Below are 19,257 nucleotides of genomic sequence, written 5' to 3' on the forward strand. Positions count from 1 at the left end.
CTCTCTTAAATAGCCTATAGATCTCAAAAAAAAAAAAAAAATTCAAATCTGCTGACCACTTCCCTGCTATCTGAAGCCTCTACTCGTGGAAGCAACATGGTACAGGTACAGACATTACCTTTTCTTTTAATGTTCTTGTTTACTTTGGACTCTCCTGTATTTCAATACAATCATGCTTTGTTCTAAATATGTCCAAAATGAAGTTAAAGAACATTTTCTACTGTCTTCAGATGACATCAGGACAAATAATCAGCTTTTGCATGAACTAGTACATATTTTAAATTGGTAGTTCACCACAATTTTCTCTTTGTATTATATGTCATGCATCCAGTCTAGGTAAATATTCAAGGTATTGAATATTGAACTAAGAAGATAAGGAAATTAAACAGAGATGCTGAACCACTTCTGATTTATCTTTTTTTTTGGATGACGAAAGTTTTGAAATGTAAACAAATAGTGCCCATAGCAATCCATCACTCCAGATGTAATTCAACAACCTTACGATCAAATAAATCTTTACAAACTATTTATATCTATACACATATGTATGCACACACATATATTTTCTTGTAATTTGCTTTCATTTTTTCATACAAGTAGCATGTAATTACCTATGGGGGTCTTTGGTGCTGGGTATGATATGAACACATTCTCTCTTGTAAAACGCTCTTTCTATCCATGATTTCTGTGCCTAAAAAAGAGAAAGGAAATGCCGTGAGCTCTGTTTGCTTATTAAACACGACTTAAAGTACAACTGAATAGGAACTTCAAACATAAAAGAAAACTTCACTGACTTTGCAGGAATGCAGTGCACATTTTGCGCAAAGCAAACATTTTCCATTAGAACTATGGTTCCCTTCTAGAGCTAAGCACCCAATACAAGCTCTTAAGATTGTTTTCATATTCAGTAGGGATATGACTTTGATGCTGTCATCTATATTCTCATAGCAGCAACCACTGGAGAAGAATTAATTCAAATTGTAAAGCTTTCTGCATGACAGAAGAAAAACACACCTATTCATTAAAAATACTTGAAAAAATCTATTTCCATTTAAGTGATACAATTAAGTCAGCTCTAATTAAAAAAAAATAAAATAATCTCACAAAGTAGAAAATAAATGTCTTACAATAGAACTTACAACACTGTGATTCCAGAGTAGTTCTTTATACAAGTACCGAGAGCACTGTTTAGCATGGAACCAGAAAACACAGTTTCATATGTGGACAGCTTAGTAAATATTTTTTTTTTTTTTAAATCAGGAAGATAAGTTTCTGAAATAATGAAACAAGACACAAAAGACTTTGATACACTATGAGTCAGACAACCAGCTGATGTAACCTCTAAAACGGGTTTTCATGTTTAAACCCAGAAATCTGTGAACTTTTGAAAATTATTGTGAACTGTGGAAATTTTTTGGAGTAAATGAATGTCACCAGTATAAACTATAAAGTACCATAGTAAGAATTTATAGGTACATTTGTTACTTATTACTCTCAGTACAGAGAAAGTTATTCTTTTGCCTTTTTCACAGAATATAATCCCTTACTGGATCTAGTGGTCACTCATGTTACATAACAATATTTTATCTTTGTTCTGCCTTAATTTTTATTTGAAAAATCTGCTATACTTCATATTTTGTAGGAATGGCATACATCCTAATCTGACTTTTACAGTCAGGAAAAAGAAAAATCTGTTAACAGCATTAAATAGAACTGTATTTGATTGTTCTTTACTGTAGCAAACAGAAAGTTAATATGTTATAGAATGTGGAGCAAGGTTTGTTTCATGTTTAAGCAAAAGACAACTAAATAGAAATTCTGAAAAATCTGAAAAAGCTTTACTTTACATAGGAGAGAGTACCTTGAAGTTCTAATTTATCGTAATTTACTTATAACTTATAATGCTTACAAGCTTATGATGCAGGCAATAATCATCATCATCATCACCACAACACTGTATATTATACAGTCAAATCATCTTAGAAGTGTAGCGCATCATTAATTTCTCAGTTTAGTAGTCTTTGCAGGCAAAGAAAATCTTTTTATAAACTTTCTAGAACTGTCAAGACATCCAGAGTGAATTTTATGAACTTCATTTGACCCTCTTACTGCAGAACTTTTGAAGCTAAACTACACAGAAAAATTATGTTTTTCTTTTTGTTGAGTGCTGTACAGAAAGAAATGAAGTTGCCATTATTATTCAGGTATTGCAATGCTAACATTTGAATGACATAGTTTACTATATGGGCCACACATTATTGAAATTTCTCCTCTTTGAGTGCCAAGAGTACACAAGCTTTCTATATTGCCTTAAGAAGATATACACTGATAAGAAGCTGCAGATTAATGAACCCCATTTGTTGTGTACATATGCATATTCTGTAACTTTTTGACAAAAAAAAGAACACTTTTTTATCTTTATGCTTGTTTGTTTTAACACTAAATACATGCCTGCAATATCCTTTAGAAAATGTGCAAAGTTTTTGTAAGCCTAATTTTCTTCCTGGCATTCAAAATCAGCTTCTAGTGCAGAACTTACACAGCATATGACTATAATTCATGTCGACAAGAGTCCCTAAAAATACCTTTATTAAATGTCATAAATTATGCATATTTTCCTGCAAACAATTTACCTTGGTGAATTTACTTACTATGCAGACCTAATGTATCTTTTCTAAAGATGACCACTAATTACAGAAAGGTGCCATAACAGGTACTTCACTGAAAACCTTTTTCCTTAGGTATACAAGCAGGCTTTAAAAAAACATTAAATGGACACTTAAAATGTTTTCCTACTCTTTTTCATACTGTCTTTTAAGTAGAAAAGAAACCCAGCTATGTTAAATATAGTAATAATTTGCATTTGAATCTTCGTTATACTTCTTTGATTGTAATATTGCAAAAATAATAGTCTGATTTAAAAAGTCTTTTACTCACATCATGAAAAAAAGACTTTCCAGCTTTTAGATCTCAAACAATAGATTACCCTACCTGACAGAGTCATAATGCCAAAATACACGACTTAGTAATTTCATAATTCCTTGTCCTTCCAAACTAAAAAGAAAGCATTTGGTTTCACTGTCCCATGCCAGTTATCCTGCTGTGACAGAGAGGGTTTGCAATGAAATACAAGGTTCAGTGATATAATAAATTATGTTACCTGCTGTAAAGTCTTCATAACAAAACTGGAATAACTTGAGGAAATCAACACATCAATAACAAAACAGTTTGCACTGAACTCTTATTTACAATGTGACTTAATAAAGTAGTAAAAAGTTTACAAAAAGTACTTTACAAAGTATTTTAAAGAATAGTATAGCAAGAACCTTACCTTCTCTTTCTCTTAGTTCATGAACACTCCTTCAGTGTTAATTTAGAAGACAGTTTAAAGTCCACAGTGAATTCCTAAAGTACATGCCATACTTACACTTTGCTTTAGTTTACTCACAGCTTAGATTTCTAGGTTTAGTCTCTTTATTAACTTAGCTGCAAAATCCCACCAAGAATCTTTTTTCTCCCTCTTCTTTACCTGAGCATCAAACTTGGTGGTTTAAGTCTGTCCTGGAGCAAACTCTGCTGTCCACGTTTCCCTGCTGCCGGTGATCACTAATAACACATCTGCGACCGCCCCCCCGAACAAGTTGCTCAGTCCGTCCACAACGCAGAGATGTGAGAGGGAGCGAAGCCCTTGCACCCATTAGCTGCTTGGAATGTGCTGCTGTAGGATTAGCCTCATTAAGGGTTTGGTGGACACTCACCCGCAGCCTCATAACACCGCTTGGTTTGAACGCCTAATATGACGCCAGAAGAAAAACAAATCCCCTGTGAGCATGGATTTAACTGGCGCAAGACTTGACAGGCCTTTTTTTCCTCCTCTTCTTTTCCCCTTAGAGAGCAAGCTTGTGAAAGTGTGATAAGGTGCTCTGAGTTCTTAAGTTCAACCCAGGAAAACAAATCCTTCAAAAGAAACAGTGTGCTAAGCTGGAAAGAACCTGAGCACATAAGAGATTGCTAATCTCCAAAGAATGAAACCAGTGTGTTTATTGGGTAACTGTGAGAAAGCTATACACAGCTGAAATATATTGCAAGTAATCAACAACGGCATTTTTCCAAAGAAGCTGGGGTTTGTCACTGTTTCTCACCACAGTTTCTGTACTGTAGTGAATGTAACTTTTCAGAAAGTCATAAACATAAACCTTTGTCTTCCAGAGACAAGCAACTACATTGTTTTCAGCTTTATTAAAAGTTAGTAACTTAAACCGCAACTTTAATGTTCAGAAATTTGTGGACAAGTACTTTACTGTACCCTCTTGACATCAGCACTGAAGAACAACCTTTTCATATGAACACACTTAGATTTTTTTAGGACATAGCAATTATATGTGTTCAACTACTTACTCCAAGAGTCTTCCAAATACAAAATATTTTTACTCTTCCCTCCTCACCCCCAAAGTTTGGAGGAATCCCTCTCTACTCCTGAATACACAAGCACTAAACTACTCTGCACGTACATTAGCTCTGATGGGCCCAGGATGTTCAAGGCTGAGCATATCCATCAACTTTTAAAATTCTTATACCATCACATATGTTGAGAAACTTTTGCTAGGCTGGCTAAGTCATGAGATACTTTTTTTTCTCTTGTTTCCCTGAGTTTTATGTACATGTATTTTTGTATGTAATGTACATATGAAGTATGTACATATACACACTCTGCATGCATACATATATACATCTTGTTCCAGCGGAGGTACAACCTGTGAGATTTTTCTAGCACACAGTTCACAGCAACAGAAACCTGTGCACATCTTGTGAGATTTCTTTAGCACAGGATCACACCAAAGATGGTTTGTGGAAAACAGCAAAGGTAGAGAAAGTTGCAGCATCAAGACAGCAGCTAGTAAACAGCTCAGTGATGTAAAGAATACGACGAGGGAGTACGCAGGAAAAGACTGCTTGCATTTTAACACAAGGGAATTTGGTTTGGTTGAGAGGGCAGAAAGAGTGAAGGGAGCAAAGAAAAGATTTCATATGATTGAGGTAACTGAGTAAAAATCGAAATCTGACTTTGAAGTGAAACTTCAGTACTTGGACTTGACCAGATTCTGGAGATTGTTTCTGGTTTCAGGTTCCAGCTTGCAATGTAACCTGCGGCAGAAGGCACATCAACGCAAGCAACAATGGTTGTACTTGTTCGGGTATGTCACCTGGTGGCACTGTGAAGGGTATTTTATAGGTATGGGCTTGAGTAAAGTTGGCATATGCCACTGATGCTACAGGAAATTACAACTATCTTTGCCATAGTTCATTTAAAGATGTGGTAATGTTATGACTGTCTGGCAATGAAACTACCAGTGCCATAGACATTCCTATATTTTTAGGAGTAATAAAGAGCAAATAAGCGGAGACAGCTGTTTTTTTCCAATATGGTGCAAATGCAAAATAGTGCTTTCAGAGAGGTGGATGTTGCACACTTACTGTTACAAACATATATATTATTTAAATTTTCAACCCAGCTCACTGTTAATGAACTCTCAAACAGCAAGTAGCAATGAGCTCAGTACTGATACCTCACGAAAGAGGACAGTAAATATTACAAATTATTCAAGAACAGAAAATTTCCAGAAAGATGAATTCTGGCAGATTTTAACATGTTATGTATCTGGGATGCTTATCTGCTAACCTCTGAACTAACATTATTTCAAGACTGTGACAATTTTAGAAACCTGCAATTTCAGCAGAGCAGAACTGGAGGCAGTTCTAACTCCCTGCTTCCCAACTTTATCTCCAGCAAGTAACCAGGTTATAAGACAGGTTTCATTTAGGCAAGAAAGGTGTTGTTAAAAGCCTTTCTTTACCTTGCTGCGGGGCAGAGCAGCTGGACAGGCAATGGAGTATTACTGAAGCAAATTACAGACAAGGATTTGCAGGAGCATCTGGTGACTGAACTGCATCAGTGCTATTGCAAGCTGATGCGATTAATGTTCCTTAATCAAATGGGCACTTTCGCAAATCCCACTGTCTCTGAGTAAAGACTCTCTATCAGTAAACTTCTATAGCTAGATTAGTACAAAGGATGACAATGCTGCAATATAACCTTATTACTATGCGTGCTCGAGCCAAATTTCTACCCCTCCTTTCAGCATTGCCCAATTATAAGCTTTATAAGCACTTTTATGTCTTGCTTGAAGCATTAGGAATTGACCTCTCTGGACATTAAGATAGGAATCATTAGAGTGTTACAAAATGTTTCATTTTCTAACAGACGTTTATTACTACTAGCATCTTAGGGGCTGGCCATCAGGCCTTTACCCAGTAAAGCTATACTTCTGTACATTTTGTTCTTCTTCTAACTGATTCCCCAAACACTTTATCATCACAGTTGTTCCAAGAACAATGTTGAAATGCCTTGAAAATCAAGCTGTATTCAGTATAGAGTAGGAGGAGGGCACAGAATGCAGTCATTTTCATTTTTACCACAGTATATTACAGAATTTATCTGTTAGCATTGTTTACCAGATGTAACTCTACACTGTGCTTAGAAGAAATAAAGTAATTTTAAAATAATTGGGAACTTTTCGCTCAATAGTTCATGATTTAAGCATTATATCTGACATTTTTCTTACTGCAGGGTAACAAAAATGAAAATTCTATGTCTCTGTTAATGCTGCTATGCAAATCTGTGTCTATGCTTTATGTATTTTCAAAACATTATATAGGCCAAGCATATGTGACCAGTCATTATTACCCATGCTATTGATAAACTAACTGGAAAGACTGACATTTCAAAAAGAACCAGGGAGAATGATTAGATGCAAGAACTAGTGTAGACAACCATGCCCCTACAGACCTCTCCAAGATCAGCAGAAGTGCAAGGCAAAAATTTTAAAGAAAAGCTTATTAAAATGAAAGATACTTTCAAAATATTCCCCTATTTCCTTCTTATGGGTACTGGCCTACGAGGGGAAGAATTCAGCCTATTGACTTCTTTCATGATGATTCTTTAGAGAAGTATTGATGATTTCACCAAATCTGCTGTGAGGTTAAAGTTTAAATAAGTAAAGAAACTTTTTCTAGCAAGAAAGCCCTATTTGATCAGGTGATGGGTTCATCTAGCCCACTACCTTGTCTCTACAAGTGCTATAAATAGGTGCTAGAGAAAAGGAAAAACATGTCAAATGTATGTAATGCTTTTTCCTAATAGTTTCTCAGCCAGCAACTATTTTCTATTCATGGAATTCCTCCATTATTGTGATATCTATGTGTTCTGTAACACTCCATGGCCTTTCCTCCACAAACCTGCCTGCTGATTTCATGCAAACTCTCAGCACCCTTAACACCCTTCTCCCTGCTGCAGGGGGAATCAGTTCCTTCTGTTTGTTTTGAAGGTGACTCCTCATATTTTCCCATGATGTTTATTACTGAGAAAGGCAGTGAACAGTCAACTACCATCCCTCTTCTTCATCCCAGTCATGGTTTTCAAGATTCTTAACTTTTTTCCTCCAGATTAACACTTTACCAAGTAATTTCTCATGTAGAAACCACTTGCTACCTTTTATCATCCTTGCTGCCCTTCTTCAAACCTTTGCCCCTTAATTTGAGCCTTCCTTCTGGGAGGAACCAGAACTGTGCACCAAATGTGAACTACAGATTGGTACTGTGGCAAGCAGACATTCACTGTTTTGATATCTGTTCCTTTCCTAATAATTCCTACAAAAGATTATTTGGCTTTCTTCACCACACTGCCGAGCACTGTGGTAGCACTTTCACAGAAGTATGTAGCATAAACCCAATATTTCACTCCAGTTTAGTAAAGAATTTATAATAATAATTGTAAAGAACTGCTATAAAAATCAAGTTGTTTTAATAAAAATTTGACAGAACAGCAATATACCTATAAGAAGTTCTAATTTATGTCAGATGTAGCTTAACAAATCGTAATGAAATATGATACCACAGAAATGTATAGGTGCACTATGTAACTGGGAAGTACAATAGACAGGAATTATTTTTCTGCCATTCAGGGCTGGCAGACTGTCTTTTAAACCAGTAAACCTGGTTTAGGCTTCTAAAAAAGTGTAACATTATTTGTAACTCCTCAAATTAAGGAAAGGAAAGAAAATAACCTTCACATTAAGACAGATCTCAATGCTGTCTAATAAAAAATCGTGAGGTTAAAATGCACATGTAGGAGTTTTGCACTGAATCTAATTTTGGTCTGAACTACTTGATTTCTAAATTGCTCATTCTACCCCACAAATGTATGACAGCTATCACATCGTCTGCTCTTTCATTAGAGTGAGGTGGTTTTGCTAGCCACTGTGTGGGTGCTGAGCTGATGAAGCAATTAAAGTTAAATTGTACATAATTGTATGAAGGGCCTGAAGGAACCGGGATTCCAGATATTGGCCCAAGTTTAAACATTCGAATGGACCAGTTTTATGCCACTGTTCACATTGCATCTCATCTTTCAGCTGTGCAATTATTCACAAGTCCCTTTTGAGTCCCCTGCATAATGCAGCCCCACAGGCATCCTTTGCTAGAATGCCTTGGTTGAAGTCCTGGTTTTATGACCTTCTAGCCTTCCTCCAGACACCATTCTGGAAATGGAACAAGAGAAGGGCCCATTATAAGAGATGACACAACAGGGCTGATCAGCCCTTTCGTCTTCCTCCTCTTCTGCCGAGCCAAACTCATAATTTTCTCAGGTGCAAAAGAAGAGAAGCTTCCCTTAGTTGAGAAGGGGAAAAACTCAGCCTGCCCACTAAAACACCCAGAAGACAAAACACTGGAAGATGTTTCTCGTGGGTAGGGCAACACCTTTTCCCCTGTCTACACCCCTCTGTGCTTCTTCACCATCTCTTCCCTTCTTTTCTCCTGGAGCTCCTTGCATCTAGGTATCTCCTATAGGCCATCCTGTTTGAAACCACTTTCACTCATCAAACCAGGGGCAAGCATGCTGCTGCCTCCTCTGCATTGTCCTGTTGACAACTCCTCCCTTCTGTTTTGCTTGGCACAGCACGAGGGAGTAACAGTTGGGCTCCCGGCAGGGAGAATGAGCCACCCCAGCTCCATGCACAAACACTGCCACCAAATAGACAGGACAAGTCCAAGGAGAAGCATCTCTCACCCTGGCAGCACAGTCTGGTGTAACTGTGATGCTTCTTAGATTTTCTGTGTCATAAAGGGAAATTCTTGATTCTGGGGTTTTTTTTGGCATTTTGGAACTAGGTGGTTTTGAATTACATCAGCCCTTGTTATTCAGACCTGATAATGTCAGCTGTCTGATACAGAATAAACTAACAGCACTGTGCTTTCTTCTGCTGATAATCATACTGTCCGAGTCGCATATATTGGAATGAAACATGTTATGATTTCTGATTATGTCACATCATTAAGCTGACAGGGTCATGTGGATTTTGCATTATTAGCTTAGAAAAAATGGAACAGGTTGCAAGTCACATAGAAAGACTTCACAACACAGTCTAAATGCTATTGTCTCTTTGGACTAATAATTTTAAGTGGATTTCAGCTGCAACTAAGAGAGATCTGGAAGCAGGTACTCTTTCTGTCAAGTATTCATAGCTTTATCTTTTTACAGGCACAGAGAATATTGTAAACTTACCTGTTTGTATATAGCCCAATCTGATACACCAACAGCTCATATGAAGCAGGGATAAAATTTTATGGAAATATTTCAGGTTGATACTTAAGTTTTTCATTCTCCAAAGGAAATTATTTATATGGTCTGTATTTTAAACAGAAAACAAAGCCAGACCTGCAAGTTTCCTATGAGATATGCTGGATGAATATGACATTTTTTGAGATATTCAAGGTTGTTAGACATAAACTGGGACTGCTTGTCCAAGTTTCTCAGCTTTGTCTTAAAGTACAACTGTGTAAAGCTGTGGACCTTCATTGCAGAAGTAGCAGGACAGAAATTTCTACATGGAAAGAAACTACAAAAGATGCGTTTCAGAAAATGGAAGGGCAGATCAGACAGTTAAATATTTAACACATTAAAAAATAATTAGAAACTGGTAAGATACAAAATTACATTAAAATTCCAAAGCATAAATTGAAAGAAACATGTTCATAGTAGATGATTTCCCCAAACAGGCACACCTTTTCTCCCCTTTTTTTCACTAGTAATCCAAGTTCCATGCCTTTTCTATCCAAATATCTGTTAACATATAAAGAGATGATTTATGAACATTGTCTTAATTTATTATATAAGATTGCAAACTGCTCCCAAGTCAAGTGGTCAATATTGGGATGGAGAATATGGGACCAGTAATTATAAGCGACTGGTTCACAAGACTGGGCATATTAATATTCTAAAGATAGCACAGAAGACTTGCATCAATCACTTTCACTATGAATCAAAAAAGGGCCAAAATTTTAAAGAGCCACAAAACTTACTAACGTGACTTCTTTTTATGGGAAATGTGGCATGATGAACCTGTCAACGTGAAAGCAATTTTGCAGTTTCTTCACCTTTTATGTGAAGCCCTGGTTGAAAAAAAAAAAAAAAAAAGTTAAGACTTTAAGTATATGAATCGACACCAAAACCAGGTGTGAGAAAGAGACTGAAAGCACACTGCTTGAATCATATTAAGGCTCCAAAGCTCTAATGCAGAGCAGATGTTCCCAGAGGGCTGAAATGACTACAACACTCAGCATGGCCTTTCTGAGAAACCATTATCATGGCACAGCAATCACCAACACACCGTGGTTTACTCTTAATTCACTAAACTCTGTCACTAACTTAACCCTGCTCTAGTCTGGAGAACAATATGGCAGAACCTATGGAATAGATCTTTAGAGCACAGCTGCAAGGCATGTCCTTCACCGTGATGAAGTATTACCAACAGAGGTTATTCACTTTTTAAAAGATTTTCCTGGATATCATGCAGAATCCTGAACAGACAGAGAACAGATGATTCCTCCACGCTCCAGGCATGGAAATCCACAATCAGCACTGGTATTGGAAGTCATCTAACCACACCAAAACACGGGAATAAAACATGAGTTCCAGGCTGTAAACACATCATGCCAGGTGGAAGACTCATCCCCCAGATTTTGGTAAAACTTCAGCAAGGATCTCTAAGCTATTCTTGTAACCGTCTTTGTGTCAGATTCATCTGTGTGTGCAGGCTGTGCTGGAAGGCAGGAGAGGTATCGTCCTGGACCACTCTCGCCAATTTATTGTCCACAACATAGGTACTAAGGTGCACAGGTCCTATATGTATGTAGGTATTTCGTTTTATGTCCTATAACCTGCATTTCTTACTTTTTTCCCCCCAGTATTCTGCACACTTGATTTTACTGATTTCTGTTTTAGTTATATGTTGCACCCCATATATCCTGATAGGCAACTTGTGGCACTGACAACAGTGCTTTCAACATTAGCTTGTTTATATAAGTTGTTCTGAAGAGATGGTGGACATATTCTGAATGAAGTTACAACAATATTGCTTTATCTAATTTGCCATCCAAATACCATTTAAGAACAGCTCCGGTATTTTTTTTTTTGTTTGAGACAACATTTTTTATTATGTGATCTGTTGTGACCTTTGATTTCAGTGATATGTTGAACTGAAACCAAATGTACTACTTTAACTAACTCTTAAATAGAAGGAAGAATTTAATAAATTATGCCAGTGACATACCATTTGAAACCAAATTGAGTAAAAACGCTAGCAAGCCTTGATACTTATGTCAAATAGAGCTAAGGAAAACATTTCCCAGCAGATTAGGTCAAAATGTATACTTTGACTCACAGTTGCCTTTCGCCAAACCTGAAAGTGCAAATAAAGACAAGCTTTTCCGCTTGAGAGCTTAATCCAAGTCACAGCTGTTACTCTGACATTTGCACCAAGTGAGAATGGGAAATATTCAACATATAATATACTGAAAAAGGCAAATGCTTTCTTTTTACTTTTGTTGCTTGTACCTGGCCATGTCTGGCCAGAATAAAGAGGTGAGATGCAGTTCTTAGAAGAAGTCTGAAGCACCAGAGGTGGGTAGGGGAAGAGAGAGCAGCCCTCTGGCCTCTGCAGTGACTCCTGCGGCCAGGAGCATGGCAGCGCTCTCCCCACAGATCACACTTTGCACAGGCTTGGGTCCTTCCACACCACTGCATATCTCCCCTCCCAGTGCAGACCTTTCTTCCTCCCTTGTCTGACACAATGCAATGGAAAACCACACAGAAAAGTCTTGTGTGCTACCTGGCAGATCTTCTCCCATGCAACCCCTTACTGTTTTTTGTTGTTGAGGAGGGCGGAAGGCAGAAAAACCTTTTTAGTTGTTAAAAACGTCTTGTGGCTAGTTGCTTCAGCAAACTGATAGTAAATCCAAAGCATGGCTCTTATAAACCTGTTTCTGAGAATGGGAAGTTGCTCCCTGCAGTAACACATTTCTTTTAGAAACACTTCTATGAAGTTTGTCATTATAGTATTTTATTTCCTAGAGATCCTGGCATTATAGTATTTCATCATTATTATAATCTAGGCTTAGCTGTATAGTTACCATTTTTTTTCCCTGTTAAGTACCCAGAAATTGTTCACATTTGATTTTCCTGAAAAATAATACCCAAGTTTCAATTGTCCACCTAATCCAATGTTTCAGAACAGGAAAAAAACCCACACAACTATAGTATAACCTAATGATTAAATTCCTGAATTAATCAGGTGTATAGTAATACCTTACAGATACTTTTTCCTTATAAAAATATGGTTTTACTGTAATACCTACAGCATATCTGCATAACCATGAGTGAAGAAGCTGAAAACATCTAGAGAATATGAGCATTTATGAAGCCATGGGAGTGAATGATCAATTTGAAACACTCAGATAAACACTGATTCAGATATTGTGAACAATACAAGAAAATTTTTATGCACTTTGCTTATGCTTTGAATATACAATGCTGTCATGGGGAAAGCATGTGTAATTGTGTAATGATGCAAGCAGCATATTCAAAATGTCATAGTTCAGCAAATCTGCAACAGTAAGACAGTCCTTCATAGAATGATGAACATTTCATATGTCTGGTTTTTAGCTGTATCTCTTCACCAAATGTTTATAGCATTATGTAATTCAATATTTTTTTAAAAAAAGGTTCACATCAAATACTATTTTGTGACCTATATTGCTACATCAACACAAAAATCAGTCATGCAAAAACTAGCAATGTATTTTATAGTTTTCTGATTGTATTTAGCCCACAAGAATTCCATGTCATTCATGTATCTGTCAGGGTCAAGAGACAAGGCATTAATTTTTTTATGCCAAGGAATTTTCACTAACTTTTTAGTATTTTGGACTCAAAATCATGACTAGAATTGAGAACTTGAAGACCTTTGTCACACTACAATATTTTTTATCCAGGTTGTAAGTTCCAGTGTTGATCGCTGCTCCTTTACTCCCCTTGGCAGTGAAACATTGCTTTCTCCTTCTTTCTGTCAACATTCTATACTGATTCAAGTTCAACTAAAAAAATACCACTGTGACTAGTGCTATCAGTTCCACCCCCCCTACCCTCCCCCCACCCCCCCCCCCAGCTTTCCAATGAAAATGGTCAGACTATCTAATCTAGGAGCCCTACAATATTCCAGAAAAGGGAAAACCTCACACAGATAATACTAAAAAGTGCGTAATTCTACCACTTACATTTTGAGCCTAATGGAAGATAAGTGCATGATGCAATATATTTTTTGCCATATATTTCCATGTGTGCAGTAATTATTTCTCTTTTTCCCTGTGGACTGTGAAATTTCACAGGCTGTTACTCAGCATGCGCTCTCTTAACTGGCAAAGAAAGTTGAATATAATGTGTTTTATTCAATGCAATTGTTCCAACTGTTCTGTGATTCAACTATGATAGTACAAGCACACACATTTTTCCAAGATGTATATAACAAAAGACTGAGCACTTTTTTTCTTTCTGCACACATGAATCCATTATTCATGTTTTCTCCCTGATGTTTGGTGCTAACCATGTGGCTTAAATGGGAATAAACACCTAGTATTCTTTAAACAAACAAACATCAAATCTGATGTTATAAAGTTTCATGACTTTTCTTGAGAGTCAAAGTACAAAGAAAAGAATAGCTTTGAGATAGAATTGGTTATTAAATCACAAATTAAGAAAAGAACACAATCACAGGAAATATAAATCAAGTAGGTGTTTCTAGTGTTTTTTGTTAGATCTGAACAGAGGGTCTTACTTTAGAGGGCAGTTGAAAAAGATCAGCTAGTATCTTAGTCTCAGGAAGTTTGAAACTTGGTTCAATCTGCTGAATTCCTCAAGCAAAATACATGACACAAAAACTCAAGAAGGATTTTAATTTTAAATTCTTGTAAAATAAATAACTTTAAAGGTGATCTGTATCAGAATTTAATCATATCAACCACGATGTGTATCCACACATACTGATGACCTACTTAATCTAGAAGAGCATATTTCACTGGATTTTCCATCCTATTTTAATTTATGGATTTAGCTTTGCTTCATATTTGAAAGTTTTACTGAAAGACCTTCTTTCAGCCTGTTCTGGCTTTGACTTAACAGGACTATTAAGCCAGCCCTACAGTTTCATTTTTAATCCTTGAATTAACAGTAGGATTACAATTTTATAGTGAACCTGGGTGGGCCTCATTAAATCTCAAATCCTGTAAATTCTTCTATGTCGGCAACCCCCACTGTCATGACTTTGGAAAACTTGAAGAACTTGAGCCTAGCAATGAGGAAAACAAAGCCCTATGCTTTCACATTGCTACCATACCTCCTTGTGCTTTTAGCCACAACAGTCAGCTGATCCTGGGTACTAGTTTCAGGTACCAGCTGCCAGAAATGGTCTCAACAGGAAAATTGCACTGCTGTTGCATGGTTCCCTACATGCAACAATTCTTGCAACTGTATACATACATGTATGGGCATAATACATACCTGGAGTGGGGGATCTCCATTACACCAATCTGGAAATAAACAGCAAACATGAATACACTAGATGAAGCCTTGGAAAGAGACTGACTCACGGGCAAAACGTTGTAGATATTCATCGCTCAGTAACACCACTCTCTGGGATTGAGCTCCGTATCTCTTTCTCCTCCAAAATTTGAAATGTATATTTTGATAAAAGCTGTTGATGGATGATAACCACCTACAGTGGATTAAGCTTACAACTTTTGTGCAACTGCAGGAAAAAGCCTGCCAAGACACTGTGAAGGCATTTGCACACGAAGACGGGAAGAAGAGAGTGTCTCTATGTTTTGGTAGATCTTGCCCTCTGTTTTTTCCTTCAGCAGCTAATGAAATATTTTTATGTGAATAGACACATTTTGTGAAACAACCTTCTATGAAGTACTGAAATACTTTCTATAGGCTCCCCCATAAAGTCTAAATGACTTCCTTAAACCACCGGACCTCAGTTGCAAGCTATAGGCTCAAGGAAATAAGCATTGCCATGACTTGTGCTATCAGTTGGTCAGTCAGGGTAGTCACAGCTGACTCTTTTTACCTGGAAAGGTCTACAAAAGAAAGCGGAGTTGTGATGTAAGACAACTTAGACCAAGCAGTATAAAACACTAACATCACTGGTATGGGAGTACAATTTCCACCTTGTCATCCCACAAAGACCAAGGTGGAATTCAGTGTTGCTGAGGGAGGGGTCAGACAGGACTGCCGACTGGCAGTCTGTTCTTCCACTGATCACCAAGCTGGAATTTGAGTCCCTAGACACGAAGTGATTGATGTGAATATTTCTAATAAGCAATTAAACTGTTTTGTTTTGTTTTGTTTTGTTTGTTGTTTTTTTTTTTTTTTCACTTTTACCTGCTATGAGACTTGCACCAAGATCTGCAGTGACAGACATCAGAACACAACCATGTCTGAAGACCCTTATTCCTTGTGCTGAAACTACTTTGGAAAGCTAGGTGGTATGGGCCTTTCATTAAATTAATACCAATCCAATATTATCTGTTAAAAAACAATACAGTGATATTATTAATCATCTTGAACTCCACAAGGTTATTCAATTCTACACACACACAAATGTACATATGACTGAGGATAAAAAACGCTGCTGCTCTCCAGCCCTGTATGTTGAGTGCAGCTTGCAATGTTCCAAAGGATACTGGAAGGAATTAAACACAGAAATTGCGGCTAATTAGAGCTTCTGAGTTTAGTGAACACTCATAGTACAGAGATGGAAAAAACCCAGTTGAGAAGCTTAGTCTTACTATTTGCAAAGTTGTATGACGGCAGTCAATACAGGGAAGACACGTAAGCAGCTTTACTTTCTTGTTTTGACTTGACTTTGAAATAAGGATTTTAATGTAATGTTTTTAGAATATGCAGTTTTTAATATGCTGCATATTAAAATCTAGTGATGGGGGAAAATAAACCCAAACACCTTTTACTTAAAAAAGGCTTGAGCAATTTTTCTGTTTTTGTTGGGTTTAAACTCCTGGAATTTGATTACGCAGCACATTCCAGCTATCTGCCCCAGCAGGCCCCTCTGTCAGGACTTGCTGATTACTACTTATGCATTGTTTCAATGTGAGCCCTTGAAGAATTTCATTTAATACAGATTAGTACCTTTATTAAACTATGGTTAATTGAAGCCTCTGAGCTCTGCTAAATATTGTTCAGTGAAGTGGATTAGTTATTTTAATTTGTTCTCTCTCACGCAAAAAAAACCCCACTGAATGAATTTTCCACTGGACTACTGAGGGTGACATTACTATAGGACTTTTAGCTTACGTGTTTTAAACTGGCAGTTTTCTGACTTACAGAGGTGTCCATAGTTCAGCAAACATAGAAACTATGGTGACCCCAATAGCACTCTCTTGGACTGGTTTAATTTTTAAAAAGAATAAATTAAGGCCACCATCAAGAATGTCTTACAAAATGTATGTCTAAAATCTGACACTGTTCTCTGATCAGAAAAGAAAAAAACAGAAAAAAACATGTGCTAGAATATCTTTAATTCTTATTTTGAATTTAATTATTTTCCGAACTGCTTCTGTAAATAGTTTTTTATCTGACAACTTTATTCTCGGTTGAACAGCAATATTAAGAAAGGTTATAATAACTTGAATAATCCTGTACCCACTGCAGTCAGTGACTCATTAAAGAGTGTCACTGACTCATTGAAGACTAATTTATTAAAAGATTATTTAGAAAATCTTAGATATTAAATGAAGACGTCTGCCCCATTATTTTTCACTGTTGACTTATTAGGGAATGATGATTTAAAATTAAAAATAATAGGTCATGTGAAGTCTAATATGATGTTTATTTTAGTCTGTGACTGATATACACTGGAAATTCTTTGTTTAAATAAAAACCCTAATTCTTCGTAAGACCTGGAAAAGAGGATTAAAGGAAAGAAAATAACCGAACGGAAGCAACTGTATCTAAAACACTTGGAAAAATACCTCTGCTTCTATGAGAGAGCTGTGATAACAAAATGGCTCCTGTTTTTCCCCAGAAGAGGAATTCTGGCTAAACTAAAAGGGACAGTGAGGAAAGGCTCAGTTCAGAGTCATACAGGGATACTACTGATTGCTCTTTTAACACAGAGGTCTAGCTAGCTTTGCAAACTGGTTAGAGTGGAATAAAGTTGCTGTGGTGGCTGCATGCAATAGTCTGTATAACCACACTGGCTGCAGCACAGTAGGATTCTGGTTAGGGTGAAAGCTGTTCATTACCAACTGAGAGAAAAAAATGAATAAGTACACTTGATTTATTACTACTGCTGTTAAACTATGCTGTTTCCCATATGCAAAATAATTCAAATTAAATAACCTTGTTATGGCAAGGTACATTTACCAGCATAGAACTTCACTATTTACTCTAAGAACAGTTTAGTTTACATTCCATAAATGAAAGACTTCACACCAAGTGCAATTATTATTATTATTATTAACACCACCACCACCACCAATTATTATTATTTTTCCTAGGAATTAATGACATTCTGCACTATTTTCAGCCTGACAGTAGAGTAGGAAATAAACATTGTAGCAGAGATGACTTCAGTGAATTTCAGTGGGAAACTGCAGCACAGAGATTTTAGTTTCATCTTTTGACATAACAGGTGAGGACTTCATTTGGGCAAACTTTCCTTTTAGTTTCTGACAGGCGAAGCCACTGAAATCAGTGGTATAACATCAATGAAATGCAGAGTTAATTCAGCCCTGAACTTGTCTGATTTTATTTCAGTGCCGGAAATGCTAACATATAGCAGTCTTCAACAACTGAATTCAGTGCTCTCTAACGGAGCTTCCTTGAGTCTCTCCAGGCCACACTCATACGTAATAAGGTGGAGTTAACAGTGATAATATGTCTGCTACTTCATATCCAGGACAGGGTTTGCAACAGGACATATTACAACTGAAAATAATTGTAGTGGTTCATCTTACCCAGCCTGCTGAAAATCACAGATTCACAGCATGAATGAGGCTCAAATCAGCCACATCTGCTTGAAAACTCTGCAGATGACAGTGTCAGGTTGAGCCAGAGTGGCTGCTGCTGTGGAGGGAAGTCTGATTTCTCAGCAACTCAGAGGACTGCATCATAAGACAACTGGCAATGCTCCTCTCTTCCTTTTCTCTCCTATGTTTCCTCAGTAATTTTACACCTTTTCAAAAGGAAAAAAGAAAAAGATATAGGAACACTCCATCTCTGAGGATTTAAAGTGCTCTTGGTACTTCTCAATTATGCATGGAGAAAACACAAGGACTCATTCAGAGCTTGGGAAGGTTGCAGCTCCAAAGGCACTGACTTTTGCATTACAATTAGCATCTAAGATCAGCAGCCCCAAACCAACAGTGTTAGGGAGATTTATTCCCTTAGAAAAAAACCCACACATTATTAAAAAAAAAAAGAAAAGAAAAGAAAAGAAAAGATAAAACCTCAAACTCTTTAAAAAGCGACTATTCTTGAGAATTATGTATATTTAAAAATTTTGACTAGTCAGACTTGTTAATACATAGTTTTGTCCTGAAATATTTTGTTAATACTCAGAAGGCATTTTGCATACCTCTGTAAGGGCTGTTGCTGTTTAATATAATTAGTTGATTGTGTCACCAGGGAGAGTATCTTGTTACCAACTTCCACAGGCTGAGAATCTGTGGTCAGGTTTTATACAGGGTGTTTACGGTAACAGAGAGGAGGCAGATCAAGGAGCAAGGCTGTGATAACTCTCCACAGTTGTTGATACACACACAACTCTACATTACAGAGTTGAG

The 19,257-nt window shown here is 36.9% G+C and overlaps 1 protein-coding gene across 1 annotated transcript in view; it reads right to left on the reverse strand.

Moving 5' to 3' along the window:
* The window catches only part of TRPM3 (transient receptor potential cation channel subfamily M member 3), a 285,325-nt gene that overhangs the window by 147,744 nt on the left and 118,324 nt on the right, over positions 1–19,257 (reverse strand). The window contains exon 2 of the mRNA XM_040580618.1: positions 612–691. Coding sequence (XP_040436552.1) covers positions 612–691 — 80 coding nt within the window. The remainder of the gene's footprint in view (positions 1–611; positions 692–19,257) is intronic.

The sequence above is a fragment of the Falco naumanni genome, chromosome Z, assembly GCF_017639655.2.
Source record: "Falco naumanni isolate bFalNau1 chromosome Z, bFalNau1.pat, whole genome shotgun sequence".
NCBI classification, from domain to species: Eukaryota; Metazoa; Chordata; class Aves; order Falconiformes; family Falconidae; genus Falco; species Falco naumanni.